Genomic DNA, 25,801 nt, shown 5'->3' on the forward strand with positions numbered 1-25,801 from the left:
AGTCTTTATTAAAAAGGTACTGGACATTCGGGTGGCGATTTCCCCAGAGCTGGTCATTATGGGGCGTGAATCTGTTGGAACTCCTGAAAGATCTAGATATACTAGCGCTTTTTTGTTTATTGCTATGGCAATGATGCAGGCTCTGTATAACATCGCAGTGGCTAAGTGCGGAAGCTCCTACCTTTCCTAACTGGAGAGCTAGGATATTAGCTTGGTACAATTTGGAGTCTTCAATATACTTGTTAGGGGGGAGAAGCAGGGGCGTAACAAATGCCCCCCGCAGCCCCCGTGGTGCGGGGGGGCCCCACTCTCTTCAGGAAATGAAGGGGGCCCCATCAGCTCTTCGGTAAGAGCTGTGAGAGAGGCTTGTGCTAAAGCAAGCCTCTCTCCCTCTAAAGCAGGTGCAGGCTGTGTGCAGCCTGCTCTGAGCCCCTCCCACTGACTGAAAAGAAACAATATAACAAGCTTCAGTCAGAGGGAGGCCGTAAAGAGGATGGGGTGGAGGCAGGGGACCCTGACAAGGGTGGGAGTGGGGGCCCTCAGAGTCAGCATTCTCCAGGGCAAAGCTCATATGAGAAGGGATGAGGCAGCAAAATGGTGCCCTCAGGTAAGCACTCTTGTTAGAATACACCATGTGGGCCTCCGCAGGGAGGGGCGGGGGGGGGGCGAGAAGGGTGCAAGGCAGAGGGGAGAAGGGTGCAAGGTAGAGAGGAGAAGGGTGCAAGGTAAAGAGGAGATGGGTGCAAGGCAGAGAGGGGATGGGTGCAAGGCAGAGAGGGGATGGGTGCAAGGCGGAGGGGAGAAGAGTGCAAGGCAGAGGGGAGAAGGGTGCAAGGCAGAGGGGAGAAGAGTGCAAGGGGGAGGGGAGAAGGGTGCAAGGCAGAGGGGAGAAGGGTGCAAGGGGGAGGGGAGAAGGGTGCGAGGCAGAGGGGAGAAGGGTGCGAGGCAGAGAGGAGAAGGGTGCGAGGCGGAGGGGAGAAGGGTGCAAGGCAGAGGAGAGAAGGGTGCAAGGTAGAGAAGCGAAGGGTGCAAGGCAGAGGGGAGAAGGGTGCAAACAGAGAGAAGGGTGAAAGGCGGAGGGGAGAAGGGTGCTAGGCAGAGGGGTGAAGAGTGCAAGGGAGAGGCGAGGAGGGTGCAAGGCAGAGGGGAGAAGGGTGCAAGGTAGAAAAGAGAGGGGTGCAAGGCAGAGGGGAGAAGAGTGCAAGGGGAAGGGGAGAAGGGTGCAAGGCAGAGAGGAGAAGAGTGCAAGGCAGAAAAGAGAAGGGTGCAAGGCGGAGGGGAGAAGGGTGCAAGGCGGAGGGGAGAAGAGTGCAAGGTAGAGAAGGGTGCAAGGCGAAGAGGGAGAAGGGTGCAAGGCAGAGGGGAGCAGGGTACAAGGTAGAGATGGGTGCAAGGCGGAGGCGATAAGGGTGCAACGGGATGGGGAGAAGGGTGCAAGGCAGAGGGGGAAGGGTGCAAGACAGAGGGGAGAAGAGTGCAAGGTAGAGAGGAGAAGGGTGTAAGGCAGTGGGGAGAAGAGTGCAAGGGGGAGGGGAGAAGGGTGCAAGGCGGAGGGGAGAAGGGTACAAGGTTGAGAGGAGAAGGGTGCAAGGCAGAGGGGAGAAGAGTGCAAGGGGAGGGGAGAAGGGTCAAGGCAGAGGGGAGAAGGGTGCAAGGCAGAGAGGAGAAGGGTGTAAAGCAGATGGGAGAAGGGTGCAAGGTAGAGAGGAGATGGGTGCAAGGCAGAGAGGAGATGGGTACAAGATGAAGGGGAGAAGGGTGCAAGGCAGAGGGGAGAAAGGTGCAGGGTAGAGAAGGGTGCAAGGCAAAGAGGGAAAAGGGTGCAAGGCAAAGAGGGAGAAGGGTGCAAGGCAGAGGGGACAAGGGTGCAAGGCAGAGGGGAGAAGGGCGCAAGGCAGAGGGGAGCAGGGTGCAAGGCAGAGAGGAGAAGGGCTCAAGGCAGAGAGGAGAAGGGTACAAGGTAGAGAAGGGTGCAAGGCGGAGGCGAGAAGGGTGGAACGGGACGGGGAGAAGGGTGCAAGGCAGAGGGGGGAAGGGTGCAAGGCAGAGAGGAGAAGGGTGCAAGGTGGAGGGGAGAAGGGTGCAAGACAGAGGGGAGGAGAGTGCAAGGTAGTGAGGAGAAGGGTGCAAGGGGGAGGGGAGAAGGGTGCAAGGCGGAGCGGAGAAGGGTACAAGGTAGAGAGGAGAAGGGTGCAAGGCAGAGGGGGGGAAGGGTGCAAGGCAGAGGGGCAGAATGGTGCAAGGCAGCGAGGAGAAGGGTGCAAGGCGGAGTGGAGAAGGGTGCAAGGCAGAGGTGAGAAGGGTGCAAGGGGGAGGGGAGAAGGGTGCAAGGCAGAGGGGAGAAGGGTGCGAGGCAGGGAGGAGAAGGGTGCGAGGCGGAGGGGAGAAGGGTGCAAGGCAGAGGAGAGAAGGGTGAAAGGTAGAGAGGTGAAGGGTGCAAGGCAGAGGGGAGAAGGGTGCAAGGCAGAGAGGAGAAGGGTGCAAGGCGGAGGGGAGAAGGGTGCAAGGCAGAGGGGAGAAGAGTGCAAGGGAGAGGGGAGAAGGGTGGCTCAATGGTTACAGCGGCAGACCCTGATGCAGAAGTCTAGCCCGGGACCTCGACGGGTCTTGGGCTCAAAATTCCACGGACCTGATAATTCTCGCCTCGGTGCCTATTCCAATCATGGAGTCCCACTCTGAAACTCTGGGCAATAGCTTGCTTAATCTCCACAACGGCCCCCACATCGCTAAAGATGCCTGGCCTCTACCTTGGGGGGGCCAGGAGAGGATGCCTCACAGGGAAAGCCAGGATGGGTTCCACAGCGGTATTCGTACAAGCGCCTTGAGACCCTTGCGGGTGAGTAGTGCGCTATACAAGTATCAATTTTTCAATTTATTTACAAGGCAGAGGGGAGACGGGTGCAAGGTAGAAAGGAGACGGGTGCAAGGCAGAGGGGAGAAGAGTGCAAGGCAGAGGGGAGAAGAGTGCAAGGGGGAGAGGAGAAGGGTGCAAGGCAGAGAGGAGAAGAGTGCAAGGCAGAGAAGAGAAGGGTGCAAGGCGGAGGGGAGAAGGGTGCAAGGCGGAGGGGAGAAGAGTGCAAGGTAGAGAGGAGAAGGATACTAGGCAGATGGGAGAAGGGTGCAAGGCAGAGGAGAGAAGGGTGCAAGGTAGAGAAGGGTGCAAGGCGAAGAGGGAGAAGGGTGCAAGGTAGAGGGGAGAAAAGTGCAAGGGGGAGGGGAGAAGGGTACAAGGCAGAGGGGAGACGGGTGCAAGGCAGAGAGGAGAAGGACGCAAGGCAGAGAGGAGAAGGGTACAAGGTAGAGAAGGGTGCAAGGCGGAGGCGAGAAGGGTGCAACGGGACGGGGAGAAGGGTGCAAGGCAGAGGGGAGAAGGGTGCAAGGCAGAGAGGAGAAGGGAGCAAGGCGGAGGGGAGAAGGGTGCAAGGTAGAGAAGGGTGCAAGGCAGAGGGGGGAACGGTGCAAGGCAGAGGGGGGAATGGTGCAAGGTGGAGGGGGAGAAGGGTGCAAGGCAGAGGGGAGAAGGGTGCAAGGCAGAGGGGAGGAGGGTGCAAGGCAGAGGGGAGAAGGGTGCAAGTCAGAGAGGAGAAGGGTGCAAGGAAGTGGGGAGAAGGGTGCAAGGCAGAGAGGAGAAAGGTGCAAGGTAGAGAGGAGAAGGGTGCAACGCAGTGGGGGGAAGGGTGCAAGCTAGAGAGGAGAAGGGTGCAAGGCAGATGGGAGAAGAGTGCAAGGGGGAGGAGAGAAGGGTGCATGCCAGAGGTGAGAAGGGTGCAAGCCAGAGGGGAGAAGGGTGCAAGACAGAGAGGAGAAGGGTGCAAGGCGGAGGGGAGAAGGGTGCAAGGCAGAGAGGAGAAGGGTGCAAGGCAGAGGGGAGAAGGGTGCAAGGCAGAGGGGAGAAGGGTGCAAGGTAGGGAGGAGAAGGGTGCAAGCCAGAGGGGAGAAGAGTGCAAGGGGAGGGGAGAAGGGTCAAGGCAGAGGGGAGAAGGGTGCAAGGCAGAGAGGACAAGGGTGCAAGGCAGAGGGGAGAAGTGTGCAAGGTAGAGAGGAGATGGGTGCAAGGTACAGAGGAGAATAGTGCAAGGTAGCGAGGAGAAGGGTGCAAGGAAGAGAGGAGAAGGGTGCAAGGTGGAGGGGGGAAGGGTGCAAGGCAGAGGGGAGAAGGGTGCAAGGTAGAGAAGGGTGCAAGGCAGAGGGGGAGAAGGGTGCAAGGCAGAGGGGAGAAGGGTGCAAGGCAGAGAGGAGATGGGTGCAAGGCAGAGAGGAGAAGGGTGCAAGGTAGAGAAGGGTGCAAGGAGGAGGGGAGAAGGGTGCAAGGCAGAGGGGAGAAGGGTGCAAGTCAGAGGGGAGAAGGGTGCAAGGCAGAGGGGAGAAGGGTGCAAGGCAGAGGGGAGACGGGTGCAAGGCAGAGGGGAGAAGGGTGCAAGGCAGAGGGGAGAAGGGCACAAGGCAGAGAGGAGAAGGGTGCAAGGTAGAGAAGGGTGCAAGGCGGAGGGGAGAAGGGTGCAAGGCAGAGGGGAGAAGGGTGCAAGTCAGAGGGGAGAAAGGTGCAAGGCAGAGGGGAGAAGGGTGCAAGGCAGAGAGGAGAAAGGTGCAAGTTAGAGAGGAGAAGGGTGCAAGGCAGAGGGGAGAAAGGTGCAAGGTAAAGAGGAGAAGGGTGCAAGGCAGAGGGGAGAAGAGTGCAAGGGGGGAGGGGAGAAGGGTGCAAGCCAGAGGGGAGAAGGGTGCAAGGCAGAGAGGAGAAGGGTGTACGGCAGAGGATAGAAGGGTGCAAGGCATAGGGGTGAAGGTTGCAACCCAGATGGTAGAAGGGTGCATGGCAGAGGGGAGAATGGTGCATGGTAGAAAAGGGTGCAAGGCAGAGGGGGAGGAGGGTGCAAGGGGTAGGGCGAGAAGGGTGCAAGGCAGAGGGAAAAAGGGGGAAAAATGTCCCCCCTGGAAACATTTCTGCGGACGCCCATGGCAACGCACACTACTTTGTGAGAGAAAGTGGGAGAGAGTGGAGAGAGAGTGGAGTGAGGGCCTCTGCCTGCATGTTATAGACTTCATTTAGAGGTCACCAGGGGTCGCAAGGGACCAGGGTCGCAGCTGCAGCCCCTGGCATGCCCCTTGCGACCCCTGGCACTGCCTTTGGAACCTCTGGCCTCAGTGGTGGCAAAATCGGTACCAGGAACACAGGGGGACGCTCATCCTTATGGACGTCAATTGGGGCTCAACTTTCTTTGTTTTCTGGCAACGTATTATTACACTAATAGTGAATAATGTCACATTTTTCACTATTAGTCTATTAAAGAATGGAATACAATTAGCGGGAATATGACCCTCCCTGGTGACTGAGGTAAGTAAAAATATATGTAAATGTGTTAGGTGCGTACTTGCAGGTGGTAGTGTGTTTAAGTTATAGAGTGTGCATGTTTGAATGTGTTTGTATGTGTAAGCATGTATGTGTGTGAGTGAAAACAAAGGTCAAGTTGTGTATGCTGTCACTTCTGCGACCCCCGGCATTTTGGTGAATTGACGTTCATGCTGCATGCTGGGGTCGTCTTCAGGGCACAAGTCCTAAAAAAAGAAGTGGGGGGACTCTCCAAAGTAGGCGTGGTCACAGGAAGTGACATCACGACAGGAAGCGACATCACGACAGGAAGTGACATCACGACAGGAAGTGACATCACGACAGGAAGTGACATCACATGTAAGGCAGATCTATCATTTGCATATAATGCAAGATTTAACAATTGAAGCTGCTTGGTACTTAAGCCTGTGACTTAAGGTCCCTGTATGGAGGAATTAGCAGCCCAAATGTGCATAAAGTTTGGCGAAGGTGACATCAACACATTTTCAAAACACTACAGGAAAGTTTGACTGCAAGATTTTGTATACATTACAGGTTCCCAGAGAGGCTGCTTCCCACACTCGACAATGACTATTACACACACTAGGGCTCCATATTCACGTTATTCTATTGATGAGTGTTATATGTTATCTCTCCACCTATTGTAAACTAGCGACTCTGTATTACATAGTTTTGTCCCAGCTGCCTCTCTCTAGCTGTGGCTAGATTTATTTATTTTATTTATAAAGTTTTGTATAGCGCGAACTTGATCCTGAAGGATATCAGAACGCTTTACAATTTGCAGCAAAGGTAACAAATCAGAACATTAGTCTAACATTGGGAATCTTGGTTGAAGACAATGGAGCTGCCGGGGCATTAACTTGGGTCAATGCCTAAATTTTAGATATATTAACTGGCCATTGTATTTATTTTAGCAGATTTATTTATTTCTATTTATTTTAGGAAATGTATTTAGTTTTGGTATATTTCAGTTTGACTTATTTGCCTTCATTTACTTCAGTGCAACAAAATATAAACATTGCTTTACCTTGTATTAATACTGTTTATTTTTGTGATAGTTCCTAAAAAAAGGGCCAATTATGACTCATGCATTGTAATGGTTGTTTCCCCCTTTACAGAGACTACTTACTATAAAATTGGGGTGGGCCTAGCTCATGATGTCATTTTGTGGGGACCCCTTGAAGAAAGCGGGCAGAACCTTTGCAAAACTTTGTGCCCCCCTATCGAGTAGTGCAATTATCCAAACACTGACAGGATTGAGCCTAAATTAAAAATATACTGACATACGTAATGCCAAGTCAGACGTCATCATGGAGTCATGTTTAAATGAACAATCCAGCGCCATCCTACACCTCCCCATTCCACAAAATTATACAATTCAGACCGACAACACAAACTAGAAGGGGGCGTTGCTGTCATCATTAAACATTCCATGTGGAAACAGCGACACACGGAAGAGCACACAAGGGTACACCATCATACTACTTACATTTTGTAGCCTGGTGTCAATTGTTCAATGCAGGGCTTAATTTGTGCCAGTGCTTAGCGCCGGCACTTAATTGGCAGGGCCGGGTCTAGTGGTACTTGCTAGTACTAATACGTAATTAACTCCTCAAGTCTCGTGCAGCCGCATCGCATTGTGTTTAGTTTTTTACATCTCAGTTTACCCTTCATTGTTCACGATCACTTGAATAATGAAATATTCTGAGTGGGAGAGCTCTTTGGCAGCACTCTGCCAGGTTTCTCTCTCGTCACTCTCCTGCTGCTGTGTTAAAGAGCCTCGGTTCTACCGCACAAAGAATTAGGGTGACCAACTGGCATTGGTGCAAATTCAGGACGGTGAGTGTAAAAATTCAGGACAAAGGGTCAAAATTCAGGACACAAATTCAGGACAGGAGGTCAAAATTCAGGACAAAACTTCAGGACAATAGGTACGTTTAACAGACACATCAGAGGTCGCGCAATAGTGTATAAGTAAGCCCAGCCATTTCCAAAAGTATTCAACCATTTGCAAACCTATCCATCATGTATCCTTCCATCTATCATTTCACTCATCCATCCCTTCATCCATCCCCTCATCCATTCTTTCACTCATCTCCATTATCCATCCATCTATCCATCTGTACACTTATCCATCCACTCTTCATCCCATCCATCCATTCACTCATCCATTCAGCCATTTACCCTTTCACCAATCCAGCCATCCTTTCACTTACTAATCCTTCCACCCATCCACTCTTTTAGTCATCCATCCATCCTCCCTTTCTATCTCCATCGACCCTTTCACTTAGCCTTCCTTCCATCCATCCATCCACCCACCCACCCATCCATCTACTCATCCACTCATGAATCCATCCATTGCCCCTATCACTCATCCATCTATCATTTCACTCCTTCACACATCTATTCATCCTTTTGTCCATCTACCCTCCCTTTCATTCATCAATCCATCCATCATTTCACTCATCCACCTACCCCCCATCATCCACCCACCATCCATGCACCCACTCATCCATCCTTTCACCCACCCACCATCCAATCCACTGATTCATCCTTTCACCCATCCACCATCCACCCACCCACTCATCCATCCATCCTTTCACCCACCCACTCATCATCCATCCATCCATCCTTTCACCCACCCACTCATCATCCATCCATCCATCCTTTCACCCACTTATCCATCCATCCCTTCACCCACTCTCCATCCATCCATCCTTTCACCCACCCATCCATCCCTTCACCCACTCTCCATCCATCCATCCTTTCACCCACCCATCATCCATCCATCCATCCATCTGTCCTTCCCTTCATCATCCATCCATCCATCCCCTCATCATCCATCCATCCTTCCCCTCATCATCCGTCCATCCTTTTCCCTCATCATCCATCCATCCTTTTCCCTCATCATCCATCCATCCTTCCCCTCATCATCCATCCATCCATCCATCCATCTGTCCTTCCCCTCATCATCCATCCATCCTTTCCCCTCATCATCCATCCATCCATCCTTTCCCTCATCATCCATCCATCCTTTCCCCTCATCATCCATCCATCCTTCCCCTCATCATCCATCGATCCATCCTTCCCCTCATCATCCATCCATCCTTCCCCTCATCATCCATCCTTTCACCCACCCCCTCATCATCCATCCATCCATCCTTCCCCTCATCATCCATCCATCCATCCTTCCCCTCATCATCCATCCTTTCCCGTCATCCATCCTTCCTTTCCCGTCATCCATCCTTCCTTTCATCCATCCTTCCCCTCACCCATCCATCCATCCCATCCATTTATCCTGCCCTTCATCCATCCATCCTTCCCCTCCATCCATCCATCCATCCATCCTTCTCCTCATCCATCCTCCTTCCCCTCACCCATCCATCCATCCTGCCCCTCATCCATCCATCCTTCATGCTTCCCCTCATCCATCCTTCCTTTCATCCATCCTTCCCCTCACCCATCCATCCATCCCATCCATTTATCCTGCCCTTCATCCATCCATCCATCCTTCCCCTCCATCCATCCATCCTTCCCCTCATCCATTTATCCTTCCCCTCATCCATCCATCCTTTCCCTCCGTCCCTCATCCTTCCCCTCATCCATCTTTCCCCTCATCAATCATCCAGCTACCCTTCCACCCATACATCCAGCTATTTACATTTTCTCTCCATCCTTCCCCTCACTCATCAATCCATCTATCCTCTCTCATTATCCATTTATTCAATCTTTCATTCATCCATTCACCCTTTCACTATTTCATACAGCCATTCACACATCCCTTCACTTACTTACACGCCCACCTTTCCATATTAATTTTGAGCTGAGCCCTTTTGAGAAGAGGCCCATCAAGAACTTCACCCTCGCTGCAGGGGCCGTTCCAGGACTGGGATAGAAGCCACCCAGGGCGGAGACAGGATCCACCACGGGGGGGGGGGGGACAGGAGCCATCACAGGTGGGGGTGGACTGGAGCCACAACATGGGGGGACAGGTGCCATCACTGAGGGGAGGGCAGGAGCCATCACAGGAGAGGGAACACAGGGGTGGGCATGCAGTATTCTAGTATCATCTTGGGCTCCTCTCCTGCACAAGACAACGAGAAGACAGGCTCTCTGTTCAAAATGCCATCCCCCACTGTGATGTACTGTACTTACAGGAGATACTCTGAGAGAACTGATTGTCCTCCATACTTTGTTATTCAGTGTGGGTGCGATTGTGCCATTTCTTTATTTTCTTACATTATAGCCTGCATGTTTGAAGAACCGAGGTTTGCTTACAAATTAGTGACAGTAATTAAGCTCGGTGAAGAGAACCACGTGGTGCCTCGGTGTAATCAGGGGTGTAATCTGGCCGAGTCTCGGATGTTTGGGGCCCTGGGTAGAAATTGAATGTGTGAGCCCCCCTCTAAATAGCAGATACAAGACGCATTCAGGGCTGTTTGCATGTGAATAGATGTCGCTGCTCCGAAGCTGCCGCCCCTCCCTCCGTCACCTTCAGCACCTCTTAACAGCTCATCAAGGGCTGGAGGTGTGAGGGTTGCCATCCCGCTGTGCCTCTACAGTGCTGCTGGGGGTCTGCGCTTTCATACAGCATCGGAGTCAAGAAGGGAGGTGGGGGCAAGCTGGCCCGTTTAAAAGTACGGACAAATGCGGAAATGCTTTATTTACTTTGTGCGCGCCGCGCTCCCGTTTTATAATGGTGGACGCGGTTTTGATTTAGCAGGGTGGACGGCGTCCACCCTGAAAAACCCTCGGAAATAAGTGGGGGGATGCCGTCCACCCGCGTGGTACCCCGACTCGTGCCCTGGTCGTCTTGGCCCTGCAGGCAGGGCCAGGTGCACCCCCTCCAGCAGTTTACCCTCAGTGGTAGTGGTGTGGAGGAATCACAGGATTTTCAGGGGCAGTGTGGAGGTGCTTCAGGCTCAGAACTCAATATTCACCCAGGAGGGCAATAACAGATCGTAAAAGATGCAACTTGGTTAAAGAATAGTCCTTAACTACAAATAGAAAACTCAATACAACCGAAGACGGGCAACAGATATAAATGCGTCACAATTCCACTGTCTGGGAAAACAACCTCACCTCGAGTTTGTGCAGAGTGGCTTCCAAAATGGAACCCACAGGCCTCTGTAACTCAGGTTCACTCATACCCACAATGCATGTACCACACAGGAAATAAACACGTACATACACAAGCATAACATATACTTGGGATGTTAGCACTTGGATTTGCGTTAACACACAGCAACTGAACTTAAAATGAATGTGTCAGCGGGCGTCCACTCCAGGTCTGGTTGCATCTACGGATTCAGAAATCATGATGTTCTGCCACCACCACTCTACATGCTAAATCCATGGCAGGGATGATAGTCCACAGTCAGCTAAACAAAGGAATGCTTGGTGCACCCCCCCCCCCCTCCCCCCCCCCCCCCTGCCTTAGGACCTCACTCATGTCAAGGGACAGGTCTAAGCCTTTGTGCACAGACAAGATTAGTGTTGAGGCTAGGGCCACAATTAACACACATCAGGATACCAGATATTCACAGGCAGGTAGGGTACATTTACACTTTAACATTCAGTGTGTTTGAAAACAAGTTAAGAATCAGGCAAAGCAAGAACCATACCATCCCTTTCCTCTTCAAATATCAATATCAATTCACAGGCCTTTCAATACATCATTGCTGCTCAGCTTACTGCGATTACATGACTTACAGCCTTATTCATGAAGCCGAAATCGGCTCGCAAAGGGCCAGATTCTGAGAATCTGGCCCTTTGCGAGTGCGATTTTTGCATTTGGGATTCATCATCCCAGATGCAAAAATCGCTAATTGCGATCTCGCAATTTTGCGAGGAATTACATTTAAGGAATCTCTATTTGAGATTCCTTAAATGCAATTCATCATCCAATTTTGTTTTGCGAATTCACAATTTCTGGCCGCAATTTACCGCGCGGTCAGACCTCGTGGTAAATTGCGAAAACTCAGAAAAATGCTTTTAAATGCATTTTTCTGAGTTGCATGTTACACACACACATGTCCTTTGTCCTTTGGACATGTGTGTGTGCAACACCTGTGTAAAATTTCATTTGAGGGGTGCTACAGGGTGTCCTTTGGACACCCCTGGCATCCTTCAAATCGCTATCTTATTTGCGATTAGCTAACTGCGAATCGCAAATAAGGAATACTCCCCATTCATTCCTATGGGCCTTTTGGCCCATAGGAATGAATGGCGAGTTATTCCTTATTTGCGATTAGCAATTTGCTAATCGCAAATAAGGATTATGTAGGAATCGCATTTCTTTATGCAATTTCTACATGAATCCCGTTTTGCGAGTCCTTAATAGCGATTCGCTATGAATCGCTATTAGGGGCTCGCAAAACGGGAGAATGATGAATCAGGCTGTTAGTACACAGTGACCAACAAGTTTTTGTTTAAGGCTCAGTCACACGTTCAAACTCACTCTATGTTCAGCACAACTGGTTATGCCTGTATCAACAAAGAAAGGGCATTCAACCAAATATTATGGCGGTTTTTTAGGCAACTAAGTATTTCTTTTTACAATACATTTATTGAAATGTTCTGATGGACCACTCGGCAGGTCCATTTCCTTTATTGCTCAGTTTGTATGTTGAACCCTGTGCTATTGGTAATTGCTCACATACACACATATTTTAACTCACAGGCTACTCTCAAAAGCTTCAGTATGATGATGATTTAGGGCCCTATCCAGAAATGCTAAATTAGTCATAAACATAAGTTCATGACTGAAATGTCCTGAATTATTCCGGCAGGAATTCACAAAGGGAATGCTAAAAGGCAAACACAAATTTACGCTTGTGGGAATGTTTTGTACTTAAGGAGTGGGAAAATGGGAATTCCAAAAGACATGGTTAGTTTGGGAAGTTTGTGAATGCCCACAAACATGGATAGTTGTTGACATTTACACACTAATCTCATTCTTTTTCCATCCTAGAACAGGAAAGATCTGTACTCCATCCATGGACATGTGTACAACCCTCTCTCCAATCTTTTGTGAGTTTAGGTCCCCAAGAACAAAGGTGTTTATAAAATGATGGTGCTAGCGGCATTTCTGAAGTAAGCTTGGGTCTAGGATTGCATAGGAGTTGCAGGAGATGATGGACAAGATCCTAAAGTGGACATGTGCATTTGAAGGTATACATACCAACAGAAGAAGCCGGACAAAGTAGAAGGGTGGAACATCTTTTTCCAAAAATTACGCGTCTTTCCCTAAACATCTAGGAAAAAAAGACCTTTTCAGCTAAGCAGGGACCTGTCATGATGGACAGATGAATATCTTCAAAGATGCAGGAAAGCATGTATAAACTGTGGCTGGGGGACACACAGCATCAGTAGTATATACAAGACAGCAGAAGATTCTGAGTGAGACACGCTGAGACCCATTTGTACATGACTGTCATGGAGGATTATTAACGTGAGTTATTATGAATTCGGTGGTCTGGAGTTTGTCTACTTTGGTTGTATGTGGAGCTTAGAGTGGAGATAGGAGATTTCCATATCCAAACTATGAAGATTGTTCTTGATTTTCTGCTCCTATCATGAATCCTTTTCTTTCAGCCCTTCCGGACTTGTGGAATATAAAGTTTTCTTTAAGATGAGTTATGATTAAAAGAGGAATTTATTATATCAAATCTGAGTGTTTTAAGTTGGAGGTAGGATTTTCCTGGTGCCAAGATGGTTTTGAATATCAGCCCTGAAAACTGAGCCCCTGGTTTACAATATTAGCACTTCCCCAGGTGCCAAAGGTCTGATGCAGAGATAGTAGGGAAAATCAGAGAGCTCAATTTTGGATTGAAGTGGGGGTCTCATCTTTGGAGGAGAAACCTGAAGCAACCCCTTTGGCCTTCTCTGGCCTAGATGCAGATCTGTACCCTACACAATGAGCATGACTGTGCACAGGGGCGGATTGGCAAGGCGGGCATTCGGGAATGGGCCGAAGGGCCGGTGCCTCAGTGCCCTCTGTGGGCCGTTTTTTTCTCCCCTGTCCCAGTCCACAGAGAGTGGACTAGGAAAGGGGAGAAAAAAAAACGGCCCACAGAGTGCACGGAGACAGACAGAGAAAATTAAAGCAGCCTCGCTGTGCGGCCAGACAGCGATTGTCAGCTGTGGCCTCTCCTTCACCCCTGCCCTGCCAAGCAATCAAGCTGAGGCTGGGCTGGGGAGCGGTGATTGTTTGCAATAATCGACCTCCCTGGGGGCCAGGTGTTTCTCAGGCCTTTGAGCCATTTGCACCTCGGCCCCCCTGGGGCCCATGCAGCCCAGAGACGGTGTTAGTATTAACACCTCGCCCACAGCCCTTCAAATTCAGGGCATTGTGGGCGAGGAAGAATGGGTCTGGTGATGTTTGGATTTTTTTTTGTTTTATTTATTTATTTATGCGATTTTATATAGCGCGGGCTTTACCCGAAGGTGTCAGAGCGCTTCACACTAGGAACATCAATAATACATGAGGAGAAAATTATAAGTGGACAAATTACAAAAGCAAACGTTAAGTTACATGAATCAAAAGTGACAATAGTGAGCAACCAAAATACAAGAGTAGCAAACGATACATTACAGGAGGAAAAAGAGATATGTGTGCAGGTTACAAAAACGTACAAAATACAAGTAGAGGTATAATACTGCAATTAATGGCAGACACTCCAGCACAAGAACAAACGTTACGTAGGCAATGGTGGCACTTGTGCAAGTATCTAAACCAAACAAAAGTGAGAGGAGCAAACAGTGTGTTACAAGAGAAAAGTGACTTGTGCAAGTTACAAAAGGGTACCATACACAGGTACAAGGGTAATACTACAGTAAATAGTAAATACTCAAACTGCCAGAACACACTGGGAAGGCACTTCCCATGCACCAGCTTCACCTCAGCTTCCCCCCTTTCTACCTGGCTACCTGGCTACCTTGGATGACCCAGAAAGCTGTGTTTTGTGCTCCCCTGCCAGGACATTATCCGAAGGCCTGGAGGGTTGATTAATTTACTAATTGCAGGGGCCTTACCTCTGTTCATGTGCCCCTGAACTGAAGGTCTGGGGAGGGCTGAGTAGGTTAGTAATAGCAGGGGCTTTGCTGTTTTTCAGGTGCTCCTGTGCTGGAGGGCTGGAATAATTTTGTGTCAAAAAGGGGCCTTGCTATTTTTTTTAGTTGCTCAGCATGTAGGCCATTGTCACCTTGGCCCTGTGTCGTGTGCAAGAACAGTATCCTCCCACTTTCATTCCTTGTCTGTGCAAATGGTGTTTCATGAAAGAGCACGCCCCTTGAATGTGGGCCACGCCCCTTAAATATGGGTCACGCCTCTTGAATGTGGGCCACTTTTTTCGTCAGTGCCCGGGCCGAATTGTGATCCCAATCCGACCCTGACTGTGCATATGGTTTTCCCGGGCTCTGAGTTAGAGGATTGTTTGGGCTGAGGAGCACAGGGCACACAGTAATCACAGAAGTGGTGGTGAGTGGCATAGGACACTATGGGCATCACAGTTAAACTATAGCTATACTATAGCTATGGTAAGAGTTTTTACTAACGAATTTAGATACCCATGTGCAGCATCCTGTTAAACAATACAACCTTTATCTTGTGGTCTGCAGCAGGGGTCCCATGTTGTAGCGTCCATTTGTGATACTCTTTTAAACCCATCTCTGGTCTGCCTACCCTGTACGCAGACCCCCAATCAGCGTGATTTAGCCACCACTGCTGCATTTTGGAGAAGGCTCCACAGGTCCTTAAAATGCAGGCTCTGGGAATTGAGCCTTTAAGTACAGTAAGCCCCCATGACTGAAAGGTGGAAGGGTGAGGAGTGAAAATGACTTTCCAGGCCACACAACAGTTACCAAGTCCAGTCTGAGAGATTTGTAGTGATGTGTCATTTACCTTTTTGAACTTGGCTATGTCCGGCCCCTTGATTCTGCCAGTTCAGAATATTCACGTCGCGCTGTTCCACCGGCGTCAGTTAAACGCTGCAAAGAGAGGGAAGGATTTGTGTGTGGAGCGATGTCAGGAAGATTTATGAGAGGAAATATTTCTCACAGTTGCAAGTCACATCTAAGATGCGTGAAGAAGATTTCCTTCAAGTGTAACGCGCGTAGAAAATAAAGCGCGTTTCAGTTTATTAGCAGCTGCTGAAGAGCGATTCAATGGAAGAATTTAACGCACTGGCAGGGAGGCGTTACGAGAACCTGAATTTCTGGCACCTTTTCCAGTGCGAGACACACTGTGGGATCGTGAGGGAGAATCTTTTCAGGAGACGCGCGATGACAGTGAAGCGCGTGTGGTGTTTAAGAGCAGCTGACTAAGGAAGGTAGGGAGCAGTTGTAAGGAACGCATCTGTTCTACGGTCAGCGCTGCATGCGGGGAGCACATTTACTGAAGTTTAAGCCATTGTATCTGCTCTGTCACGATTCTGCTGACGTACATTAGTGAAGCATGTTGGTTGATGAGGGAAGATAATCAGCAAGAGAGAGCCATCTTGTGGATTCTGGGAGAATTACATTCTTTCCTGCATTAAAAGAAACATTTGTTTTGAAGGCTAACAGTAATTTAGAAACGTCATGGCAAGTTCTTCTACAGTAATTCCGCCATCATTCATGGCCCAACCTGGGCAACCTTCTATGCCTTGGGAGGAATGGATCGACCTGTTTGAAAATTATATCATATCTTTAACGGCGTAGAATTCTACCTAGCGAGAAAACAAGCACTCCTACTGGGTACTTTGGGAAAAGAAGCACATCCCATCTTTAAATATTTATCACAGATGTTGGGAAATAATAATGAACCGGTGGAGGATGTATTCATGGGAGCTAAACAACGCCTCGAGAAAAGGTTTGCAAAGGAGGAGAACATCGTATTCTCAGTAAAAGTTCTATACCAGGTCACAGAAGCAGGATGAAACTGTGGAGGAGTTTGTATCAGTATTGAGAGAATTGTCTATCAAGTGCAACTTTGGACAAATGACAGATGAACTTATTCGCGACCAGTTCATTGTGCAATGTCACAGCAGAAAAACGCAAGAGAGATTGTGGGTAGCCAAAAACCCAACTTTAAAGGATGCGCTGCAAATTGCTAAAGTAGTTGAAGAGTCAGAGAAATGTATGTTGGTTATGAGCAAAAAGAATGCCATGATGGAGGAAGTCGCAGCGGTAGGGCGTAAAGATCAGCAAAATAAGTCTACGTCAAATAAAACCAACGCCAAAATAAGAAAAGGAATGAAACAGAAAGGTTGTATGAGATGTTGCAGTTTAGTACACACAACCGACTCTAAGTGGTGTTTCGCAAGCAATCAAGACTGCATAAAGTGCGGACGAAGGGGACACAATGCTAGGATGTGTAAGACAACAGAAAGGTCAAGGGTTGCTGTTGCAGAAGATTCAAGTTCAGACGGTGATGGTTATGAACGTGTATTGATGGTTCTACATGGCAACGGTATTGACAGGAAAAAACAACGTACCAAAGCTGAATTTAACATTAAAGGCAAACAAGTAGAACTGATGGTGGACTGTGGATCTTTGTACACCATAGTGCCTAAATGGATGGGGAAAAGGAAGTGGCCGGAGTTGTCCTTGAACCTAAAGATATAGATCCAAGAGGTTACCAAGGAGAGCGGATCGATGTTCTTGGGTTTTTCACTGCACCCATTATATATAAGTCAAGATGTACAATGGGCAAAGGTTATGTTGCGGAGAATGGTCCTCCCATTCTTGGTTGGGGACATCAATTTGACTTGCACATAATCATATACACAAACTCGGAGGAACAGCTTGTTCAATATGACTACTGATGAGATCTTGAGAGAAATGGAAGATGTTTTCACTAAAGGCCTTGGTGAACTAAAGGGGTACACTCACAAAATTATTTTGAGGAAGGGTACCACCCCCGTCAAACACAAACTTAGAAGGGTACTCGTTGTAGTATGGGAGGAGGTGAAACAATTGTTAGTCCAAATGCAAAAAAATGGTGTCATTGAACCGGTGGAAGCCACCGAATGGGTCTCTCCGGTGGTTATCAGTCAAAAGAGTGATGGCAAGTTGAGACTATGTGTGGACTTGCGCAGTCTTAATCAGCACATTGTAACTGACACTTTTTCCCTCCCCAATATTACTGACTTGTTAATATTGTTCGAGGGTGGTAAGTACTTTTCAAAACTTGAGAGCAAACAAACTGGGGAAAGGGGTCTAAGTACAATTGCACCTATCCTAAGTCCCCTAAATCTCCAAGGACAACCAATTGTCCCAACTTTCAATTTTAATCAATATTGATCCAACACACACATTTCTTTTTCATAAAATACATACAATAGTAACCACAGTTTGTAAATCACAGTAGTGAAGCATTCAGTAGCAGAATCAATGATGTTATTTTTGAAGTTCAATCTTTATTTAATCTTCATAAAGCACTGTAGCCAACGCGTTTCGTCCTCCACGGACTTCTTCAGGGCAAATAAAGAAAGCTCTTCTTACAATGTAAATGTAGGAATCTATCCTTTCGTCCAGTCCAATTAATACTGGGTATCTTCAAGGAAATCTCCCCTACTTCTTCATGTGTTTTTATTCTCATTTAATAAAGGGCACTGTATTTTCAATATCAAAGTCACTCAGGTAAGGTAGCCCGGTATAGTTGAAATTTTAAGGGTGGATTTCGTCCGGCTCCATCGCGTGGCGTCTTTCGTTGTAGCGTATTTTTCAAAACTTGACTTGAAGAGTGCTTACAACCAGATCAAACTTGACGAGGAGAGTAGGAATCTCACGTCTTTCATCACCATGGAGGGAACCTTTCGTTTCAGGAGACTGCCATTTGGGCTGTCAGCCGCAGCTAGCGTCTTTCAGTGCATCGTGACAGAGGTGTAGAAGGGTGTTAAAGTAAAAAAAATTCAAGATGACATCCTCGTGTTCGGGGAGTCAATTGAAGAACACAACAAGTGTCTGAGTAAAGTCTTGGGTAGGCTGGGGGAGGCGGGCCTACCTCTAGGAAAAGAAAAATGTACATTTCTGGTGGAAGAGATGGAGTACCTGGGACATACCATCCCAGGTAAGGATTTTCGAACCAAAGTTCACCTGATTGAAGCAAAACGTGACACACCTGTTCCCAATGACAAAGACAAACTGATGTCCTTCATGGGCTTAATTGAGTATTATGCAAAATGTGTTAATTCATTTGCTACCAAGACTGAGGCCCTGAGCGATTTGTTGAAGAAGGGATGTTCTTTTTCATGGGGGAGGAGCAGCAGGTTGCTTTTGAGCAAAAAAAAAAAACATTTGTGAAGCAGGAGTCCTAGCACCATTTAACCTCTTCCGTGCGGCCCCGATTCCCCCCCGGTGCTGAGCCCTAATGAAAACAGGCGTGGTCATGATGGAACGGTTCCGTCATAAGCACAGCTCGACTGATGCTCATGACGGAACCGTTCCGTCATGAGCATGGAAGGGGTTAACACCAAACTCACTACTTTTCTCACTGTTGATGCCAGTGCTTGTGGTCTGGGGCTGTCCTGTTCCAAAACTTTAAGGGGCGGGAGATAATAATTGCATTCATATCCCACACTTTGACAGAGTATGAGTGCAACTATTCAGTACTAGAGCGCGAATCTCTGGCTGCTGCATGGTCAGTGGAACATTTCAGGACTTTCTTGTGGGGTATTGAATTCTGCATCCGCAAAGACCACAAGCCATTAGTCAAAGTGCTGAGCCCAGGTGGTGCTGGGAAAGGGTCAGCAAGGTTAGCCAGACTTGTATCGCGTTTGCAGGAATGCAGGTATAAGGTGACTCACATACCTGGATGGAGAAACGCACAGGCGGACTGTCTGTCCAGATTATCTCTACACAAGGGAGTCGGTGTGACTGAAAGCAGTGATTGGGAGCAAGAAGGAGCCGTGGAATCCTTGGTGATGTGGTAAAATGTGTCGGAAGAGCAGTAAATGCAGAGGAGTTGAAGTTGGGTATGGAGAAAGATTCCACCCTTAAGGAGGTGGAATGCATGTTGATCAATGGAAGTCGGAGGGAAAGTACAGTGGGGCCCTGTGTGAAATCTTTTGTCAAAATACTGGACGAGCTCAGTATGTCTGAGTCTAAAAATACTCATGAGGGGTGACAAATTTGCACCACCTTGTGCTGTCAGATGCAAGATAATAGCATTGGCTCATGAAGGGCATCTCGGACAAACATTGACAAAGAAACGTGTTAGAGAAAACTTCTGGTGGCCCTGTATGGATGAGGAGATAAATGAATGGGTGGTATATTGTGAGGTGTGTGTCCAGAACGAGAAAAGGCTCAAGACAAGTTCTAATACCAACATTGGCCATATTGAAGATCCTGGATCTGCATGGAGTACTGTTTGCTTGGACTTTATTGGACCCATGCACGGTGTTGATGAAATCTTAAGAATGCATTGGTTATGATAGATGTGCATTCTAAGTGGCTCATTGTGCATTTCATATCTGAGGTCACAACTCAGAGTACCATTGAGAAACTTAAAATGGTCTTCCAAGAGGAGGGTCTCCCTCTGGTCCTTGTCACGGAGAACGGGACCCAAATGGTTTAGAAAGAAATGAAAGATTTCCTTGACAAGTGTGGCATCACACACCACAGAACCAGTTTGTACAACACACAGGCTAATGGAATGGTTGAGCGGGCCAATCGCCTGGTTAAAGGTACCATTTCATTGGCAGTACAGAGCCAGAAAAACGTGAGAAACATGGTGAATTAAATGCTGTGGGCGCATCGTACGACTGTGCACAGTATAACTGGGGTTTCCCCTTTTGAGAAGATGCAGGGATAAAAACCAGGCACTAAACTTGCACCTGCATGGCTTGTTTCACCCAGCTAATACATAGAGAAAGACACTGTCAACAGCAGTAGAGCATCTGATATCGGTATTGGTGGCTTAGTTAAAATCAGACATGGCAGGTCAGTCCGTGGCCTGTCCAAGTTTTGGGGGCCATTACGGGTAAAGCAAGTATTCCAGAACTATGTTGTTGAGAATGGAAACAAATGGAATAAGCGTAAGGTCGCTTTGTATTGCAAAGGAAGGGAGACCAAACAAAAAGTTGAAGAGGCTAATGGAAGAAGTTCTGATAAAAGTGGAAATTAGTTTTGGCTTTTGAGTGATGTTGGAATTGAAACAAATGGAGGAAGTGGAGGGGGTGAAAGAGGACAGGAGCGTTTCTCTGGAGATGTCCACCACCTCCTACCTAGTACCTCTCCTCCTTCTGCAGGCTTAACTCCTCACGGCCCTGCCGTGACCGCCAAGGTTTTTGGCAGACTATGTACTCACATGATTTTCCTTTTCTTTTCCTTTTTCATTTTTGCCTTCTCTTCTCTTCTTTTTCTGGGGTGAAGCGAGGGGGGTGTGTAGTGATGTGTTATTTACCTTTTTGGACTTGGCTGCGTCCAGTCCCTTGATTCTGCCAGTTTAGAATGTTCATGACGCGCTGTTCCACCGGCGTCAGTTGGTGTTTGGCTGGCGTTAGTGGAACACGCTCGACGTCGCTCTGAGGAACTTTATTACTTGACAATAAACTCATTTAAACCTTCTGGTGTCCGGTGTCATCACTTCAAGATTTACCAAAGGACCCTTATGAAAGAACAGCAGTGTCTGCTGGTGAAAAGATATTGCTCCACTCCATAAATGCACTTAACAGTGCAGACATTCAGATGCACTCTCAGTTTCAGTACAGTTGACACCACATTAAAGTTGGTTGAAATATCACGCTCCTGGACAATGAGTGAGGCACTCATCTCAGTATAACTGGTGTCCATTTCCAATCCTTCCCGAGGCTCTCCCACCTGAGGTTAGAAAAGAGATACTGAAAGTCCTGGGATAGGCTGAGCAGGGACACAAGGTCTTCCTCTTAAAAGACTTCTGGAGACAGTAGAATGGTAATGGTGATGTTACAAGCTGTGGACTGAAGAGTACAGGTGATGAATGCATTGATTCAGTGGAAATCAGTGGTGATGGGTGAGTACAGGCTTCTGTCCTTTCTAGACCTAAGACCAGATATCCTGTTGAGAACAAAAGTGCTGATGGAAATTGGAAAGAAGCGGGTAGTTCATGGATCAGAGCATATTTAGGCTTCCAGTGAGGCTCAATTTACAACATTTGAGGAAGTAGTAATCATTTTCTCATGTCAACTCATCCCAAGCTTTTTTTGTAGGGAGTCCACTTGACATCTGGGTTACTCTTTATACAAGTAGCCACAGTGTTTTATCTGGAGTGAATTACAGGGGCCAGAGGTGAGGTTTCTTGGCCCATATAAGGATATATAGAGGGTGCTCTTGCTAAAAGGGGACAGCAGAGTTGGGGCGGTTTCAGAAGTACAAAGGTATTACAAAGTATCTTTGTGGATTATTTTGTTTCTTTCACATCCTTTCCCCTCACAGTCTGATATTTAGCAGCTGATTTTCAGAGAAGTAAAATTAACTGCGGGGAAATCTTTATTCAGATATATTTACATTCCGTTTTTTAAAGTTGAGGGCAGCTTTTTCAGGATGGGTTAATACTTATTTTTGAAGTATTTACCCTATATTTTAATCCGCAACAAGAAATGATTGAAACATAAAATTCGGATCGTCGCTTTGAGATGTCCAAAAATATTGTACTTGTGAGTTGTAGCTGGAATGGATGCACGCTTTGTGGATTTTAACAAAAATGTTTTATTTTTATTGTATAGCTGATATTTGCAACTTTTGAAACTCCTAAAATACTTGTTTCAATTTTTTTACTAACATTTTCTAAATAACTTGCAGAATTGCATGACAAGAAATTCCAACTTTTTAAAAACTATAAAAGTAGCTGAAGTTGTCAAATCAATTCATGTTTTTCCTAAATGTTTTTAAATAAATAAGATATTGGCAAAAAGAAACATTGGCAATTGAATTTTGAAGGGAGAACCACATTTTGAGTTGACAAAATCAATTTCAGCACACACTACTTAAAAGAAACTCTACTCAGCACTTGTTACAGCATTAATCATTGAACTAAAAATATACTCCGTGTTTTCCTATTCCCGATTCAAGAACATTCAACAATTGTTTACAATATATAAATTCATCGAAATAATAATAAATATAATTTCCTAATGGACTATTGGCCCAAACACAATAGTGGTGCAAACATCAATGTGCAAACTGCACATCTCCCATTTCCCATTAGCATGAGGTATGATATAATTAGTTGTTGTTCAATCTGCACTCAATTCTGAGCTAGACAGGATGGAATACATAACTATTCACAAACTGTGCATGAGTTTAGCAATTCTGGGTATGCAAATCGACATTTGCGCATTCTGCCTCTATTATTTAGAGCAGATTCTACTTGCTGAAAAGCATGGGGCATTTTTCATCCAACTCGCAATCCCATGTTGGGTGCATATGAGAGTTTAATTGGAAGTAACCCCAAAGTTATAGTCACAACCTGCTTGAGCCAATCAAATGACGGAAAATAAGATGACATGATGCATTAATCAGACCTTTACCTGGCAATTTGCAGCCATCTTGAAGAAGGCTAGTGCAAGAAAGAAGTTCCATTCATTTAGGAGCGGAGGAACATTTCTGCAGCAATAATATACTGAAATCAAATCTTCAAGTTCTGGAATGCAAGTGAAAAAGAAATAAACATAGTAAGTTAATGACAAACATATACAACCTTGAAAGTGGTTGCAAAATGAAAAGACGGGTCCATTCACGAAAGGATAGGATCTAGCTGTGTACATTTGAATGCTACAGACTTATTGCAACATGAATATCAAGCTACTAAGTACATATAGGTTAGTGTAGATTACTAATCCTTATTCCACATTTACAGATGTGGAGTAAAGTATAAAAAATCTATACGTAACCATACATGCTTACCTTCATGATATTTATGTTGTCAATATTCTTGTTACAATATTTTTTTAGCATGATATGTAGGGCTGGATTTTCTGATCGTATACTGCAGAAAATTACAACAGGTAGGTAGGTGTGTACCTTTACACACGAGTAAGTGGACTAGCTGTGCATCACTATATAGAATGTATAACTGAAATTTTTGATAATGTAAGTAAAAAAAAGGAAGTTTTGTGAAAGAGGTCCATGCTGGTTATCCTCATTTTGCATTGATTAATTTTGAACAGACTATTTTCCCAGCAACCTCAGAATGTGTATCAGATAGTAAGCTACCAAATGATAAGATAGCATTTGGCCCACTTGGCTCAAGGTACAGACGAGCATTCAAAATCCCATTTTGTTTTTTCTGTGTAATAGCAATTTGTGGTGCACACTCCTCATGAACATACTAGCTGTGAGTAAAGTTTTTCCAACTTTGTATTGTAAAGAAAGATCCAAAAGAGGATGTATACAGCCACAATGACAATCAAAAGGTCAAATTGAGGGAGCGCACGGGCCATAAAACACACACGCTCTTTACTTCGATCATGACAGCGAAAAACAGGCGCGGCATGATACACACAGTTTAAATACTGAATAGACAGGTATAGCGACCATACTTCCTTAATGAAGCCCTTAACAATACGCAAACACACATATTTGTCACGCATATGAGAATCATGCACATCTAACTCGAACTATGTCTTACTCTCAAGTTTTTACCAACATACACACATACCAATGCCGCCATAACAGCGAATGACGTGTCTTTTAACCTTAGTGCCTACATCACACATATTATTATAATTGTCGTCTCAATCCAGAAATGTATTTCCTTGCATACAATCACAGTCTTAGGAATACACCGACTGGTCTGTCAATACTATAGGCCAATAGCCTACATGAGCATCATCAACACGAGGTTTTATTGTTAAAAAAAAGAAAGTACACAATTGCACCTTTCTTTCTTTTATTTCCAGTCAGAGGTACAACTGACCTGACTCTAAAAAAAATGGAGTGGTAAGTTAACCACCCATAGTAGTCGCCACAACGCGCCACTACGAATCCACCAGTCCTGATGAAAGCCTCTAGATGAAACACGAGGCTGAAACATGTTGACTACCATCAGTGCGGTAGATTGGTAACTTTATCTACGCACGCACGCACCTCTGTTTTTACTTTCTCACATCACCTGATTCATTAAATTATGTACCGACAAGGTGGCGTAGGGAATTTTAAACTCACTTCACAAGGACACCTTCCCTCCCTTCACCCTACTGTAACACCAGTTGGTCTTCCTCCGGGTGGAGGTCAGCAAATTCTCATAATAAACCCGATGATGATGCTGCCACGTTAAACAAAGGCGGAGAACCGCCCCATCTTGTGTACATGAATGAGGGTTTTTACAGAACGAAAAACATGACCCTGGTACGCAGGACAAGTGGTCCATTCTCCACCCTCTTTTGATTATACGAATCTTCATCTGGAAGCCGAATGGATCATTGCTTTTCCTTCCCTCCTTTTTAATTCTACTACATCCAAAATGGGCCAGCTGATCGGGTATACATGAAAAACATTCAGATTGGACCAAGAATTACATATAGGTACATTAAATTGCATTAAGAGGACTGGTGTCAACAGGCTGCTTTGAGCGACACATCCCTTGTTTGAATGCATAATCTTGTGACTATGGGATTCATGGCATCATACCACTGAACATGTTGTGTGTAATTGAATTACCTTACTGAAACAAGAAACATGATCTCTCTAAAGCCCAGGTGTACCCTTCAAGTTAAGTAGTTTGATATTTGAAGGATCCGTCATTCTTCTTCTACAGAATTATATCCAAGCTCAATCTTGTGGTGGAATTGTACCTGCCTTTATACAAGAGGCTTGTTATCTTCACATTTTGAATCTAAGTCTAATTTCTTCCAGATACATTCATAGTAGTGAGCAAAGCCTTACTGTTGATTTGTAGGGAAAATCATCACGGTTTCATTTACGATCTGCTTGTATTAGATGGCGATTTATTAGAGTCAATAAATGCAATTGTTAATCATCTAAAACATATAACTGCTATGAATAGCAAGTCATTTCACAGAAGTAAAAAAAGTTTTACAACTTCCACCTGGTGATCACAGATGCACTTACTGTAACCATCAGCGGTTATTTGGGGATTCATAGCAGAAGGCACAGAAAAGTAAGCCAAATCTGCCAAAGGGGGCCCAATTGATGAACATTCCCAGTCAAGGACGGCCACGACACGTGCCTAAAATAGAAAGAAACAATAGGTTCACACTAGTAATGCACCACCGGATAAATGTTGTTTGTTTATCAACAGCCGTCTACGTAGATATATAGAACAGAATTACAACATAGAAAGAGAGACGTCATTCTGATGTGATAAGGAAACAAAATAAATTAATTTAGGTTTGGTACATGTCAAAGCCTCATAGAGGCAATGTTTGTAAAGAAAATAGGTACCCCAGACTAATATTCCTAGGTTTTTCTTCGTTTTAATTCTATATATTACACTAGTCGTAGTCTTTTGTATTAATTCTTGTTCTTGAT

General features: G+C 46.4%; 1 protein-coding gene across 1 annotated transcript in view; it reads right to left on the reverse strand.

The window, feature by feature from the left end:
- LOC147663262 (acyl-CoA dehydrogenase family member 11-like) overlaps window positions 1-25,801 on the reverse strand; it is a 281,187-nt gene that overhangs the window by 77,295 nt on the left and 178,091 nt on the right. Inside the window, exons 5-6 of the mRNA XM_086950579.1 lie at window positions 25,382-25,499; window positions 22,840-22,952 (exon numbers count right to left, since the gene is read on the reverse strand). Coding sequence (XP_086806705.1) covers window positions 22,840-22,952; window positions 25,382-25,499 — 231 coding nt within the window. The remainder of the gene's footprint in view (window positions 1-22,839; window positions 22,953-25,381; window positions 25,500-25,801) is intronic.

The sequence above is a fragment of the Lissotriton vulgaris genome, unplaced genomic scaffold, assembly GCF_964263255.1.
Source record: "Lissotriton vulgaris unplaced genomic scaffold, aLisVul1.2 SCAFFOLD_2210, whole genome shotgun sequence".
Taxonomy (NCBI): Eukaryota; Metazoa; Chordata; class Amphibia; order Caudata; family Salamandridae; genus Lissotriton; species Lissotriton vulgaris.